The sequence below is a fragment of the Prionailurus bengalensis genome, chromosome A3 (assembly GCF_016509475.1).
Source record: "Prionailurus bengalensis isolate Pbe53 chromosome A3, Fcat_Pben_1.1_paternal_pri, whole genome shotgun sequence".
Classification (NCBI taxonomy): domain Eukaryota; kingdom Metazoa; phylum Chordata; class Mammalia; order Carnivora; family Felidae; genus Prionailurus; species Prionailurus bengalensis.
The window spans coordinates 81,720,416-81,736,914 of record NC_057354.1 but is presented as its reverse complement, the minus strand read 5'-3'; the positions used below and the strand labels follow the sequence as shown (position 1 = coordinate 81,736,914).

At 39.0% G+C, this 16,499-nt stretch overlaps 2 protein-coding genes across 2 annotated transcripts in view; one reads left to right on the top strand and one right to left on the bottom strand.

Annotated features, from left to right (window-relative positions):
* The window catches only part of VPS54 (VPS54 subunit of GARP complex), a 139,757-nt gene extending 135,128 nt beyond the window's left edge, over positions 1-4,629 (top strand). The window contains exon 23 of the mRNA XM_043603504.1: positions 4,530-4,629. Within this exon, the coding sequence (XP_043459439.1) occupies positions 4,530-4,554 (25 nt within the window). The 3' untranslated portion in view covers positions 4,555-4,629. The remainder of the gene's footprint in view (positions 1-4,529) is intronic.
* The window catches only part of UGP2 (UDP-glucose pyrophosphorylase 2), a 58,621-nt gene extending 45,970 nt beyond the window's left edge, over positions 1-12,651 (bottom strand). The window contains exons 1-3 of the mRNA XM_043603505.1: positions 11,932-12,651; positions 4,605-4,732; positions 3,198-3,305 (exon numbers count right to left, since the gene is read on the bottom strand). Of these exons, the coding sequence (XP_043459440.1) occupies positions 3,198-3,305; positions 4,605-4,732; positions 11,932-11,950 (255 nt within the window). The 5' untranslated portion in view covers positions 11,951-12,651. The remainder of the gene's footprint in view (positions 1-3,197; positions 3,306-4,604; positions 4,733-11,931) is intronic.
* Positions 12,652-16,499: the final 3,848 nt, after the last annotated feature.

Genomic DNA, 16,499 nt, shown 5'->3' with positions numbered 1-16,499 from the left:
TACAGTCTTCCAGATATAGAATAAGTTACAGGAATAAAAGGTATGTACAGCACAGGGAATATATGCAATGCTATTGTAATAGTGCTATATGGGGACAGATGGTAACACTTGTAGTGAGCAAAGCATAATGTATAAAATTATCAAGAATCATTTTATTATACACCTGAAACTAATGTAACATTATGTGTCAACTACACTTAGACAACAACAAATTTTTTTACAAATGTATATGCTTACTGACAGGACAGAGTTAAGATGAAGTATTCAACACAAGAGTAAAACATAAAATTTCAATGCCTATAAGTATATCCTTCAATCTAGTATTTATACAAATATTTTTATTTAAAAAGTAATCATCTGAATGAAAAAGGCATTTAAATTCAGTTTTCTGAGGGCCAAAGAAGAAAAAAGTATACTAAAATGGGGTCAGCAAAATTTTTCCATAAAGGGCCAAGAAGGAAATATGTTAGGTTGGGTAGGCTACATGGTCTCAGTTCTAACTATTCAACTCTGCCATTGTCTCATGACAGTAGCTACAGGCTGTGTTCCAATAAAACTTTATTTATAAAACAAGGTGGCCAACTGGTAGTCTGCCAACTCCTATACAAAAACAGATATTCTATCATGACAATGTTTATGTGCACAGCTTTGATGCAAGGCTGATGTGAGACATGTTACTCTAAATGACTATTCTCCCACAATAATTTCTTTTTGGTTAGGAGGCTAAAGTATCACCTGCATTTAAAAAACAGAAACCAGAGGTGCCTGCGTGCTCAGTTGGTTAAGTGTTCCACTCTTGATTTCAGCTCAGGCCATGATCTCAGTTTGTGGGATCGAGCCCCACATCAGGCTCCAGGCCAACAGCACGGAGCCTTCTTGGGATTTTCTCTCCCCGCCATTCTCTGCCCCTCCCCCGCTCCTTCCCCCCCCCCAATAAATAAACTTAAAAAAAATCTAAAAAACAAAAACCTATGTGTGCTAAAAAAAAGTTATGATTTGAGAGAAAAACTGATCTTTGAATAATCTGTATGACAAGAGACAGAAAATCTACAGGAAAGGGGGGAGGGAGGAAGGGAGCTGGAAGAATGTAGAGAAGCAAGGTGAACAATATTGTCCCATAATCTGTATTCTCATAATTATTTGCAAAAGTTGTTAACATTCAGAGTGTAACATTTGTGGCCTCAAGAAGCTCAGGACATAAAAGAACAAACTTATCTTCTGCCTCTGTACTCTGAAACCTTAAACATTAAGGGCAGATGGGATTATAACCATATATTTTAAAAGATGCTCAAAACCTAGGCTTCAACATTTTTAATGAAGACTTACACTTTTATAAACAGAAAAGACTTCACAAAATAAAATTCTATCCAGAATTCTATTTTTTGTATTCTTTTTCTGTATCAACTCTGCATTCCTATCAGTAACTATGGCTTACTATGGGCACATAGCCTCTTGAAAGTATTTGTCAGAACCTTGTTAGGGATGGTAGTTCTGAACTGGAAAAATCCTTAGATGGTTCTGATTCCTCCCTCCCTTCCTTCCCCACCCTGCAATCCATATTCCAAGAAACCCTTCTTTATAGCACAATCGTCTCTTGAAATACACAAAGGCAGATTTCTCACTGACAAAGCAGAATCCTGAACCTTAAAATATACCAAAAGTAATGAATCTGTGTGCCTTCCTACACGGTAGGCTCTATAATCAAAAGGTTAAGTTTGTGTAGAAAAAAAAAAAGTCCATGTATGCAAGCAAGAATTAACTACACCTTTATGCCCAGGTCCAGGTCCATGATTAATTAGAAAAATGAATTTACTTCAATAAGGAATAAACTTATAGGCAAAATAATAGTTACTTAAACTTTAACAAGTTTAAGAACTGAAAAGCATGTTCCACATTCTGGAAATAAAAGCACTCCTAACCAGGAACTATATTTAAGATTTTCTCAAGAAAAAATCCAAGGGACTCCATTAGCTTAAGTCACCATAGAAGGTGTATAAATGTATGTGTACAGTTATGTTCCCATAAAACTTTACAAACATAGTCAGTATAGAACTTTGCCTTCAGGCAGAACTTTGCCAAAAGCCTGCTCGAAACAGCCTTGTTTTAAAACCAGCATTAATTAGATACTAGAAGACTGCAGAATTCAAGAGCTAAACTATCTACATACAATTGCTCCGCTCTATCAAGTTTCTTCTACCTGCCATGAAAAGTGCTACAAACAGTGAGATGTCAAAACTGCTGACAGGAAAGGGAAGAAAGGTCAATATGTTAACAAAACCTATTTCCTAGACAATCAACTGCATTTAGATCATTCATTCAACAAACATTTGTTTAGGACACATGGTTCCCTGGCCTTCAAGGTCTCTCAGGAAGACAACACATGCATACAAACAACTACTACTCATGCCAGCTAAGTGCTACATGATGGTAGAAGTAACTACTAGTATCTGAAAAATGCTTCATGGTTTAACATGTTTCCATATATGCTTCTTAATGAAGCCTCATAGCCCTGTAAAGTATATAAGTCACTTGGTATTATTCTCATTTTACATAAATCTCCTAAGTAGTAAAACTAGGATTTGTACCTCTGACACTACTGCACTACACTTCTTCAGAGCAGCTTTATGCTAGGGGTCGATGACAGAGGTGGAGGCATTTGGACTGAGCCTCAAAGAATGAGCAGGATTTTGACAGGTGAAGAGACCAAAGTATTCCAAAGAAATGATATACACAGAAGTCCAGAAGCAGGGAAATACAACATGTGAAAAACAGGCAAGAGAAATATGGCTAAAGACGGGTTGAAAGCATGAGGAGAGCTTTAAGTAGGTGATTTAGCATCTGTACAAGACACTATAGGCTATCAGAAATTGGATGGTTTGGGAGAGAGAAGGAAGAAAAGAACATAAATGAAGCTCTTACTATGTGTTTGGTACTTTGCAAAAGAATTGCCTCATATACAGGGATTTTTAAGTTATGGGGTAGTGTTATAGAGAGATTAGACTTTCCTAAATCCTCTGCAGGACTGAAAAGATGGGACTAACAGAGGGGAAAGCAGTAGGCTATCTCTGTAGTTTTGGCATGAGGAACAGAGAATGTAAAGTGATGGTTCTTACAGGTCCCCCACAGTACCTCACCCCCAAATTTAAACCCAGGTATTGAATTACCTTAAATTTTCCTACATTTTATCTAAAACTTACCGAATCTTCTGGAGGTCTCTGGATTTTCCCCCAATCCACAGAAGGTCCCTTTTCTTGCAAAAATCGATGGAATAGCTTCCGAAATCCATCAAGGTCTTTTTTAGTGTGCTATGAAAATAGAAGTTCTTGTTACAATGAGCAGAATGCTTAATTTTAATATAGATATGTATTATACATTTAAAACACCTTTCAATTAAATTATTACACTATTAGAACATGGAGTACAGCAGAGACTTTTTTATGCCCCCAACTTAAAAGTGAAGGGGAAGAAAAGCTAATAGGAACCACACTTAAAGGAATACAAACAAATAATCCCCAAATCTTCCAGCAGTTATCATGTAAACTCAACACCATTTGGTCCATGGGAATTTCAATTGGTTCTCTACATTTATTTGCCAGTACTTTTTTTCTACTTCTTTTAAGTGAAAATTCACTTTCACTGAAAGAAAAAGTAACAAAACACAGTTAACCTCAAAACATTAAGTACGAACTGAAATTTGAAAATGAAAAGGATGATCTATTGATTTATAAACAGAAAAGTAAAAATACCTGTCTACACTGGGAAATCTCTACACAGCTGACAAAGTAGCATGGTTCTATTAGAACTGGCTCTCTGAGGGGCGCCGGGGTGGCGCAGTCAGTTAAGCATCCGACTTCAGCCAGGTCACCATCTCGCGGTCCGTGAGTTCAAGCCCTGCGTCAGGCTCTGGGCTGATGGCTCAGAGCCTGGAGCCTGTTTCCGATTCTGTGTCTCCCTCTCTCTCTGCCCCTCCCCCGTTCATGCTCTGTCTCTCTCTGTCCCAAAAATAAATAAAAAACGTTGAAAAAAAAATTAAAAAAAAAAAAAAGAACTGGCTCTCTGGAAAAAGGCACGCAGGTTGTATGGTTGATAATTCTGAGTACTGTTACCCATTTTTTTACCCAACGATACTAGAACACAAAAAAAATAATTTTTTGTTCTGATTCTTTAGACTTTAGAAACTTCCTAGAATTAAAAAAAAAAAAAGACAATGGTTTAACAATGGGAAAATGTTGAAAATCCTTAATTGTTAAGCAATCCTACTTTTTTTTAATTTTTTTTCAACGTTTTTTATTTATTTTTGGGACAGAGAGAGACAGAGCATGAACGGGCGAGGGGCAGAGAGAGAGGGAGACACAGAATCGGAAACAGGCTCCAGGCTCCGAGCCATCAGCCCAGAATCTGACCCGAGGCTCGAACTCACGGACCGCGAGATCGTGACCTGGCTGAAGTCGGACGCTTAACCGACTGCGCCACCCAGGCGCCCCCAATCCTACTTTTTTTAATGCTATTATATTTTGTGCTTATTTCAGGCTGGATGATCAACAGCAGCAATAACAACTCAGCATGTAGATGGATGGAAGCAAGAAACACTGCAGAGTCCTTACCTCAAACTCATGTGATGGCGCTGTGGTAAGTATTTTTTCCAGTTCCTTCTTCACAGATAATTCTAGCTCTTGTCGAATGACTTCTTGGAACTGAGAAGCACCATCCTGAGACATGGCTTTGCTAAGATCTTAAAAATATAAAATCGCCAACAGAAAAAAAAATCAGACAGCCATTCAAATAGCTGGTAGGCTATAACTGATTTATTTCTAGTTTATCAGAACATGAAAAGGGTTCACTCCTTTAGTCCCATTATCCTCTCGAAGGATATCAGTAGTGTCAACTAATTAGAGCTATATAATCTATATATTTAGATTTAGCTTAATGTAGGAAAAATATAACCCATGTCATTCAATCATAAGAAAACTCAATTAGTTGACTTTGCATGATCTTTTAGTATTAAAGTCAATGTTGATTATTTCAGATTGCAAACTATAGGACTATTTACATTTACATAGATTTTTAAATGACCCAGTTCTATATACATATGATGCTTAATAAATGCTTTTTGATAAAAAAAATAAAAGGTACCAGTCTTCTGAGAACTGTTCTAGCACTGAGTATGCAGATCTACTTGCTAATCAAGATTTTTGCTAATCATGCACTGCCTACTTAAAAAATTATTTGTAACTATTAGAATTTACACATAAACCAGATTTCTCATTAATAATTGACATTAACTCTACCCTCATACAAGAGTAGCTCTTAAAATCTTAAGGGAAAAAAATAAAATAGCATTTCCAAAAAAGAGAACTTTCAGAAGAGATGTGTCAACTAGTTAAATAATATCACCTTGCATTAAGTTGAACAGATATAAGAAGGCCATGTCAAGGGGCCTAGAACACTAATTTGCTGAGTGGAGGAAAAAGAAATACAACATCAAATCCTCATCATCAATCCTCATCATCAAGCACAAAAAATGATTTGGCAGGCCGGTCCTGTAATTTGATAGATGTGTATTTAGTTAAAACTTCTAAGCTTGTTAAAGCTTTAAGGTCAGTGAGTCCTATTCCCTTATCTTTGAGATGAAACAGGGCCTCAGAGATGCTGAGTTGCCTAAGGACACAGTAGCACTGCCAAGCTGGAATTCAAACCCTGGAGCCCTGCTTCTCCTTCCTGGAGGAAGGTCTTCCCTTTCTTGGTTACAGTGCATTTACTTGGTTTGTCATCTCCAGGTGGAAGCCTGAATTAAAACATGCAAAAATCCAACTATGTCTATAACGTGCGGTTATTGGGGGGGTTAAAATTATATAACAGAATAAGCATCCTTTTATGCTCTTCACCTTTTCCCTCTATACTGTTTGTTTCTGGGCAATGAAAAATCGAAGTTTTTTATGCACTCTCTAAATATTTTATTATGAGGCCAAGCATTTTATCATTGGCATAAGTGAATCTAAAACAGTACATAGGACTGTGTTATTCCATTTTCCTGCACTCTTTGGAAGTTTTAAAATTCTAGGAAGGGTTTAAACATAAATGAAACATCACATCATCCTTTGCCAGGACAGCAACTAGAGGAAAGCAAACTCAAAACACCTTGTCTGCAGGCTTTTGTGGCCGAGGAGCAGTGGAGCTACTATTAAAGGAAATATCCCCGAGAATAGTATTTTTTACTTTGGTGACTAATAATTTCAAAGTGGACTAAGCATAATGTGACTATGTACAAGAATACAATGAATATTTTTTAAAAGATACAAGTGAAATCACAGAAAAACAGGGAACTCTCTTGATTTACACAGGAAAAATTAACAAATATCTAGAAATATTTTGGAAAACGAAATATTTTTTTGTTCATGTAAGTTAACTAAGACAACATAGCCAATTTCTCCACAGTTCTCAAAAACAACCCTTAATTGTCAAAATGGTTTGGGGCACAATCAATTTCATTTGGCAATGACTGAGAGAAATAAACAATGGGACTGTTGGCAGAGAAAAAACCTGAGCCTTAAACAATTATTTTGCAACAAACTAAAGGGGATGCCTGCATCACCAACGGAAAACTGGGAAACAGCTTTCAAATGGAGTATTATCCCCTTTCCCCCACTTAAAGCCCAATTAAACACATAGCTTAATTTTCTTTTGATAGCTCAGCAAGCCAACTTTCAAAGAATTCAGTAAGTTATTCATAGAAAGATACATGCCTGGTAGAAGAATTTTAGAGATCTAAGACACATGGTTTTAATTAATTGTCATTGTGCCTGTAACAATCCATCAAATCACCCAAGATGAAGATGTCCACAATTCAAACACTATTTACACCAAGTTCAAAATTGATAGTTTATAAAATATAGGCTGTGTCAAAAGGACACCAGTCTTTAGAAAAAGTCAAGCTTCTAAAGAGATTCCAAGCAATCAAAATGGTGGTAAGTGAATCATAATACTTCCTCATTCACTAAATCCCAAACCCTCAGAGGCTCTCCGCCCCCAAATTTGATTCTAATAATTCTGGGATTTTCTCCATTGGCATAAATCCTGGATATCAAGAAAAATCACATTATGGAAAGTTAGTACAGTCAACTCTTAATTACTTGTTTTTTATAGATAATCCACAGTGTAACTTTGAAATATTTGTTTATATTAACTTTTTAAAAATGGATATATCTTTCTGAGAACTCCTAATACCTGCACTTAGGCATAAAAGTTCCAAATACAATTTGGTGGAAAATAAAAAACTACAGTATATTATTTCTTTTATCGGGAACATTTTCATTATTGGGCCAACTAATGTTATTAAGTAGCCTATTATTAAGTCTCCCATTATTTTAAAGTTACTACAATTCATAAAATTACAACTTTCTACGAAAAAAGAAAATCACACACACAGAGAAGGGTCTCTATGAAGCAATATTACAAGATAACACCTACTATCCAAAATTAACATTTTAGAGTAATTTCCTTTTAAAGTTATTTTTCAATTTATCTTCAGAATATTAAGATGGCACTTCTGAGAAGTGTACCAGTTAATATTTCTTATTTCTCTAACGTTCCCTATCAATTTCTTTCTTCAGTAGGCTTTCACAAATTAAAACCATCCATCTTACTGGAAGAAAGACCCAGTTATCAAGAAGAAAGGGAATTTAACCACAGAGATTACAAAGTCAGTGGTGGAAAACAAAGTTTTCGTCAGCTCAACTCTTTATTCTGAGTTTCTTTTAATTTTCCACTTAGAACTGTGATTCTGAATGTAACTAAGTTCCCCCTCTCTCTAGCGACATAATGAATCCTAAGCCGTATCTTTAAAAAATGAGGAGTGGTCTTTAGTCACTACTTTGTCCCCTCTACTACTGCCTCAAATCCATGTCACAATCCCCTTGGGCTAAAAACATCCTAGTCCTCTAAATAATCAGCAATAAGCTAAATTTAGTTTGAGGATTTGAGAAGAAACAGGCCAAGGCCCAACCTCCACAACCAGGCCCCACACTGCATCTCATCCGTATATTCATCTGAGACCCCTCCAGTTAAAATTAGCTCAGCTAATCCTCCCTGGCTAGCTGCCATCTACCAAGCAGGAATCATAAAAATAAAGTCATAAAGAGAGAATTCCAACAAATGGGAAAGTCGATAGGCCTCAAATGTTTTTTAAGTGACACACAGATACTCAAATGGCTTCCCCTGAAATATAAGAAAGCACCTCAATTTATGAATATTAAAGGACATTTTTATATAATTTAGATAATGGCCTATTAAAAACAGTTCAAAAAAGTTCCTTTAATATTACAGTATAAGCACATAACATGTCCTTAGCAGGCTAGATAACAATAGTTCCTGAACCATTTATAAATTCCAAATCATGTAGAGAGATTATCCTATAACTCTCAGAACTTTTAAAAAAGCTAAATCCCAAATGACACTTACTGACAAACCTGGCAAAAAGTCACAGCTGCTGAGGACCCCTAGCACCTCCAACTATTATGCAGAGTCCCTTCTCAACACCGCTAGTACTCACATTTATTTAGAGTAACTGGGGGCCCTGCAACAACCCCTGGCGTGGAGAAAACCAGCAAATGGGAAGTAATTTTCAGGCAGGCAGAAGGTGACCTGAAGGCAGAACACAACAGCTAGGGAATTAGGGCTTATCTTCAGGAAAGGAGAGTCTTCCTATAAGAAAGATACTTAAATGCCAGAGGAACACAGACTTGAGAGATGGCCAAATAAAGTTGAACCTTCTTTCAGCCAAGGAGTGTATACTGAAAATACTCTTGCCTAAGCATTTTCATTAACTGAACATTTCTACCTAATGACAGGAAAAAGTGCTTGAGAATGGAGATGCCCAGCCTTCCTGCAAAGCACACTGCCTCAATCTGGGAGAAGAAATTCAAGCCAAGTATAGAAACCCTAAGTCCTGACCAGGCATTCAAAAACCCGTGTACACAACACGCAGTTATAATACCTAGATGTTCTGAATTTCAAGTGCCCACTATAAGGGATACACATGTAAACGCTCAAAATATTTTTGTTGACTCTACTGAAACAAAAACTGTCATCAACTATGTATTCATATCACAATTCGAACTTCTCCTCTCCCACTCCTGCACTTTTTTTTTTTTTAAATAGATCAACTCCCAAGTCTTGGGGACCTAAACACCAAACTTAGAATAGGAAAATAAAGAACAGGGATACCTGCTTTGTCTCTATTTATTGCTGTTGATGACATAAGGTTGTATTTATGGTGGCGATGCTATCTGAATGGCCACCATCATTTCAAGAAAGAAAAGCAAAACTCACTGGCCATCTATTTTATGACTAGGACCTTCATATAATTCATCTCATTTCGGGTTCTCAATAACCCTGTGGCAAAGTATTAATACCCAATGTTTATATAAGTAGAAACTGAGCCTCAGAAAAGTTATGTATCTAAGATCACCTGTCAGGAGAATTCAAACCTAAATCTAAACGCTTCTATCTTTCACAACATTTATGTAATCTAAGTGGTGTTATTAAAAAAAAAAACTGTAACTGAAAATAAAAAATGTATACAATCCTACTAAATAGTACATGGAAAATGCTGAGTTTCTCATTTGTCATCCATGACAAATTCTTTTAGAGCATCCATCACTTCAAGACACTATTTCCCATAGCGATATAATATTATCTTTGCCCACAGGGAACTGACAGTCTAGTTAGAGAAAAAAGCCATCTAGGTAGGTTTTTAATGTAAGAGGCAACAAAAAGTACTGGAAATGACAAGGGTTTTAGAAACATTTATATAGTAATTTGAATGCTTACTAGTTGTTAACTTTGGACAGGCTCCTTAAATTTCCTCAGCTGTAAGGTCATAATTAAAATCTACCTCTTAGGAGCTCTTGTGAAGCTTAAATGAGACAACAGGTGAAAACAGGAGCCCAATAATTGTTCTATCTCTCTCCTATGTCACGAGCTAAGTGTCAATGAGTGGAAATATCAATAAGTGATATAGCAAAGATCAATTTGATCTGGTACAAAAAAATCCAAAGACAAAAATCCCAGTCCTTACACTTGAAAACTTATCTGTGGAGACAGCTGAGTTAATAGCCAATTAGGTTTATCATTTGTAACAGCAGCAAAGTTAATTAAACACAGAGTGTTTATACTTAAAGTACAAAATTTAAACAATAATGAACGGAACACAATCATGTTAAATTTGGGGGGGGGGGAGAGGTATCATTTTCTGGTGCCAAACTGCTAATTTAAAAGGAAAACTACCATTTAAACCAAAAGTGGATGGCAACTAAATGCAATGTTGGGTTGAATCATGGAACAGTAGCCTGACTCTTCAGTCAACACTGATGTACCAATGGTAATTCATTAGTTTTGACAAATGTGTTACTTTCCATAAATCTAAAAGTATCCCAAGATAAAAAGCAGATGACGAGGGAAAGGAATATACATAGCAACAATTAGGTATTGCCACTTGATTTTGGGTTTCCTGAAGATAGTTAGCCATGAATAGCAAAGGCTTTGAAATCAGTCAACACACACCATCCCAGCAAGCTACTCTAAGCATAACTACTAGGAATACCTGAAGTGTAATATTCTTAACGTTTAAAGAAAAGTGACTTGTCCACTTTTTCCTAGCATACTCTTGCAAAAAGCAGCTTTCTGGTAATTTTGCTGTTGCTGTTACAAAACCAGCAAATTAAGTTACCTCTGTTTTTGCATTCTTGACTAAGACATTTATTCAATCAGAATATAAACAGCCTCTCTCACCACATACATAAATTTGAAAGTCTAATAACAAGTGACATTTCTGAGCTTAGTGCTAAAGGCAAGCATAACTGTCTCATCTGCTTCCATAAATAAGGCAGACAGTCAAATACTCTTAATCTATTATACAAAACTCAAAGAAGAGTTAATAAAATGATTTAAAAGTTACTAGGGTATTTTTATTCCCAGGGTCAAATAATGGCCGTAACTGACAATTTGCTTTTTAAAGCTCATCCACTGGGAGTCACATTAAGTGGTTGTGAACTTTCACTACCTGTGTGTTCAGCAAGACAGCTGAAGCTTTTAAACTCTGGGGTATGCAAGAAAAGAATTTACTTGCATACCAGAATGCAAATCCTATGCTAAAAACTAGCGACAGGTTTAAGGTATCACCAATTTCAATGTGTACAAACTACACATACACACACACACACACACACACACACACATTCAAACATACAAGCAATGTTAACACTTAGTTCAGAGGCATTCACTAACCCTTTTAAAATACGCATGGAGAATTTAAAGGGCAATTTTCAAATTTCAAGGAAACCTTAATAATCTTTCCAAATTTCAAAGAAGGAAAAAATAAACAGCAATGCAGCAAAGTCATTTCTCCTGCTGAAATGACCTCCAGCTTCTATGAGCTACTCCCGGTTTCGCAATAACTGAATCTGAGACTCCAACCACGTACACACAAAACGGAGTAGAAGCAGAGAACACTAAAGCTTCCCCAACAGTCCTGGCAAAACCCACCTCCGTTCCCTCGGTCCTCACGGTTCCCCTTCCCTTCCGCGCACACATCTTTACCTTGACTTCCACCAGGAAAAGAGAACAGGGTTAATCAGCAACCAAAATCCTGTTTTATCATCAGTTAACAGCCACTAACCTGGCGAGCCAGAGTGCTACTAACCTGATTTCAGGGAGACAGAACTAAACCCAGCAGAGCACAGGGGTATAAATTATACGTATCCGAAATGCCAAGCCAGCAGCTCAATGCAGCTCAAATGTCAATTTAAGGAAAAGGCTTTAGCAAACAGTATCTCAAATGAACATTTACACTTCCAAACCACCCACCAACCTCCCGACTGCCAGGACCCAAATTCGGCTGAAGCAACCCGGGAGACAAAAAGAAGAGTGTCTTACCTTGTACATATCTCGACATTTTAGGGATTTATTAAAATACTGTGATGTGTATATATTAATTTCTACAGGAGTTACGCTATAGGGCAGGTATCTCTTCCTCCCCTGCTTTAACAACCGACGTGTTCTTTCTCCCCTTCCTATGTTTAGCCACTTAAGAGAGTATTCAAAGCTATTAAAACTGCCTTAAAAAAAAAAAAAAAAAAACAACCCAGGAAAACCTCCCCCACTTCCAAAGAGAAGAAACTTAGTGAGACTGAGTCTACTTAGAACTCCTGTCTACACTGCGCTCCTGACACAAACCAGGGCCAGCTGGAGACTCCCGGAAAAGGTAAAATCACACGAACTTAAATTTCATCAATGAAAGAGGAGGATCTACAACGGCTATTTCACCGCCCCCCGGGTCCCCACGCCCTCCCGGGTTGGACGACAGCAGACACTGGCCGGCCGCACCCCCCGATCCCCTCCCCCTCGCTGCCGTCCAGCCTCCGGCCGGTTCCCCAGGAAACCCCGGTCAACAGCAGCCCGCGCCCCAGCGGGGTCGGGGAGGCGGGCAAGGCCGGCAAAGAGGGGCAACGCAACCGTTTTTACCAGCCCATAAACACCCTGGGACTAGGAGGCGGTAAGAATTCCGCGCGCCCGTCGGCGGGCTGGGGCCTCCAGCTCGCCCCCTTCCAGCAGCGAGGCGAAACCATGTCGTGGCTTTTTCTCGGGAGGGGCCGAAGACCACATCGCCCCTCCCCCCACAGCAAACACTGAGGGGCCTTCCGCGAGGAGAGAACCCGCAGGCAGCCGCGAGCCCAAGGGACTGGAACGCGGGAGGGCCCCGAACCCCAAATTCGGCCTCCGGGGCAACACAGCGGGTGGGGCAGAGGAGCTCTACACATATCCCTGAGGGGCGCACACCCGCCCAAAGGGTCGTGGAAAGCCCGTCCCCGCCTCTCTCCAAACCACCACCGAGACCCACCTTCCTCCTCTTCCTTTAGCAGCTGGGAAATTGGGGGCGTTTATGGCGCCCCGGGAAGAAGACTCGCAGGCTGAGAGAATGTCACCTCTGAGACACCCTTCTCTCTCCCCCTCTTCCCTCACACATGCACAACTTGAACTCCTCGCCAGCGGTTGCAGCCCAGCTGCTGACCCCCTGCGACCACCAGGCTGCGGGCTTCTGACACCCCTAGCCCCCACTTTCTCCCAAACACCTCCCCTCCCCCTCCATTTGGAGCAGCCCCCCTCAATGCGGAAATGTCCCCGTAGCGCAGACAGACAGGAACAACCGCCAGTCAGGAGCCGAGGCGGATGAAGGGCCTAGCCAATGAGACGCGCGGAGGTGGCAGGAGGCGGGGCGTCTGAGGCTGAGGGGACACCCCCTCCCCCCCCCCCCCCCCCCCCCCCCCCCCCCCCCCCCCGGGAGGTGGGCGCAAACAGGACCTTGGGATCCGCTTGTAAAAGCAGCACCTGCTGCGGCGGGGCAAGGGGTGTTTCACCAGTAAAACTCCCTGGCTTATACGGATACTTTAGCAAGGGCGAGAACCTGAAGCACGAGTGGTTATTTTTGCAGTCCATAAAAATGTTCCGGTTTACAAGGGATTGAAGATAGCTAAACAGCGGATAGAGCCAGAACGCTCCACGGCTACTACCTGAGAGAACCTTTCTCAGTAGATACAAACTCTCCTCACTACATCTGGTCTGGGGAGGGTGAAGGTGCGTTCAGGAGTAAGCAGTGGGAAGTGTGGAGTCCACCAACAGAAGGAGGGATTTAGGGTGTGAGAAAAAAGTGCCAGGTGAAGGCTCTGCCACCAGAACCAGCACGGCCAGTCCCTATTCCTGTAGAGAGTTATGCTGTGATAGACATTTACTTTAATGACCAAAGTGGCAATGGCTTGTTACCCCTCGAGATGCTTACCTTTACTATTCTTGAAGTCCACAAGGAAAGAGGATGTTGCAAGAACGTTGGCAGTGGCGTGTGAACTGCGAGAGGGCCAGCCCAGCGCCCGCTAAATCACACCCGATATTGCCAACACCTGTAAAACTCAGTGGGTGTATCTCAGACTTCACTTCGTGACTCAGTCAAACTATGTCGGGACAGATGAATTGTCAGCACTCTCTTAGAGGCCTGCAATAAACCAAGTAATTCTAGAAGAGTTTGAGGCTTTGGACAACCCTAATCAACCAAGGTAAAGTGAGAATTTTTTAATGATTCACCTGTAAACAAATTTTTTTAGTGCCACATATTCGTATGGAAATGTTGTTAGACAGGTAACAGAGAAAAGGCCAGTGATTAATTTGTCATACTAGACAGCAACAATCCTTGGTGATATATTTATTATGTGAAATCCAAAAAGATTGACCTCTCAGCTATAAAAGTAATTTCCCCGAATAAAAACCAAAGAAGTGTCTAAAACCCAGGTATCTACAATTTAATAATGGCATTTGGAGACAGGATCTTAATCAGAACCTCCACATTCTTTGGGGGAGGTATAGAAATTATAGCAGCAGTAAATAAGAGTATTAATCAATCAGTGTTAACACCAAAATAAGATGCCACCAAAACATTTGGGCCCCATAGGTTTGCTTAGCCTGCAAAAGATAAGGGCAATGAAGAGTCTTTAATTATACAAGATATATTGTAAGAAAGATGATCAGTTATTTTCTACCTTTACATAAGGTTAAGGAAGAGAAAATGAGTTTTAATTGCAGCAAGAGCATTTGGTAATACCTAAGAGTGACATCTTGAATTATGAATAACTAAATATTCAGACATCATACCAAAGGATGTTGTACATTTGCTGCCTCAAGAGATCTCCAAAAAGTAACTACCTGTCTTCAACAGTTAAGTTTACAACCACCCAAAGTCTGACTCTTAGAGAAGTAGTACTCTAGTAGCTATATTCCCATATATTATTTACAAATAGTGCCCTGTAAAATGGAATTTCTTTAGAGAGTCATTTAAATTTAAGTTTTGTGTCCCCAAACATTTTGTAAAAGAGCCTCCCACTTCTTCAGAGCCACTAGAAACAACCTCACTTGGCAGATCACATGGGGATGGGGAGAAAGATCATGGCCACGGAGCAGTTTCAGGTCTTCTTAGAAGGCAATTGCCTATCTCTCTGTATATTTATACATTTTAGTACCTGAAAAATCACTTTCTCTGGGGTGGGTGTGTGTGTGTGTGTGTGTGTGTGTGTGTGTTTATGTGTGTGTGTGTATGTATGTATTTAATCCTTTTTCTCATAATACACTACTGTGAACTTCCCTTCAAGGTACATGATGTTGGTACATCTATCGTTAGGTATCTGTAACATGGACAGATAGATTTACAGATTAAACCTTTGCAGAAACTTTGGGGGACCTAAAGGAGGATGAAGAGTGTGTATTCAGGGGTAAGTTAGAATTAGATGCCTTTTTAGATTTAGTTCTTGGCAAATGTCTGGTACATAGCAAGTACTCAGTAAGCATATACTGAATGACCAGTTTAATGCCACAAGTAAATAAGATTTTAAAATTTAATTTGTACTTAGAGGTAAGGAATTTTTAATTTTTAGTTTGTCTACCTAGAATGTGACCTTGGGCCAGAATATAAGAAAAATAGCAGCAAATGCAATGTCTTGATGAGTTTACAGTAAGCTTTGCTAACTCCCAACATGAGCATTATCCAATAAGAGGTGGTTTAGAAATTGCTAAAGTATGAAATAAGTGTACAGATCAGCAATGTGTGTGGTCTTTTATTTTTTTCTTGTCTATCCTACATCTATCCCCTAAACACAATGCAATAAAGCAGAGCAGTTTTGGAGAACATGTCAGAGACATAAAAATTTCTGTGTCATGCCCAAAGTGTTTAGCCAAGAAACCAGGCAGCAATTATACACTAGACTGTTGCCCACATTCAATATTGGCTCCCATCTGTACCTATCTAAATTCTTGGCCACCCACATAAAAAAAGGAAAAAGGGGGCTACTGTTAGCCAGAAATTGCCAGTTACTGACTAGATCTAACAATAGGGCATTTCACTTGAGTTGAAAGCTAACCAAACAGGGTTAACTAGAAAAAGATATCAAATAATATCTGTGAGACAAACTACTAATGAATGAGTTGTCTAAAAAATGAATAGTGTTTCCAATTACTTGAGGAAGAGAAAGACTTCATTCTTTCCTGTTGCCAACACCCTGTTGTTAATGAATCAGGAAGTTTGCTGAAACAAGTGGTGAATTTAAATTATGACATATCCTTCCATTTGTTCATAGTATGAGTTTTAAATTAAATTTGAAGGTTATTTAACTTTTACATCCCAAAAGTAGCAATGATTTCAAATAACTAAGATCCTTTAAAAAAAAAAGAGTTGTCTCACATTACAGATAATTATCTAAGATTGATAAGAGTTGATAAATCTTCTAAGTAGTTTTAAAAGTCATTAGGCTCAGAAGAATGCAGTTGAACTGCAACATGCATTATCTTGTTCACATTTATCAATAATTCCCCTCTAGATTCACCTTTGAAAGTTGCATAGAGGGCAAGTCCTTAGTATGTGTCTCCTGTTTCTCCTTTTCTGCGTGTTGCCCAAAGGAGAGTGTTGC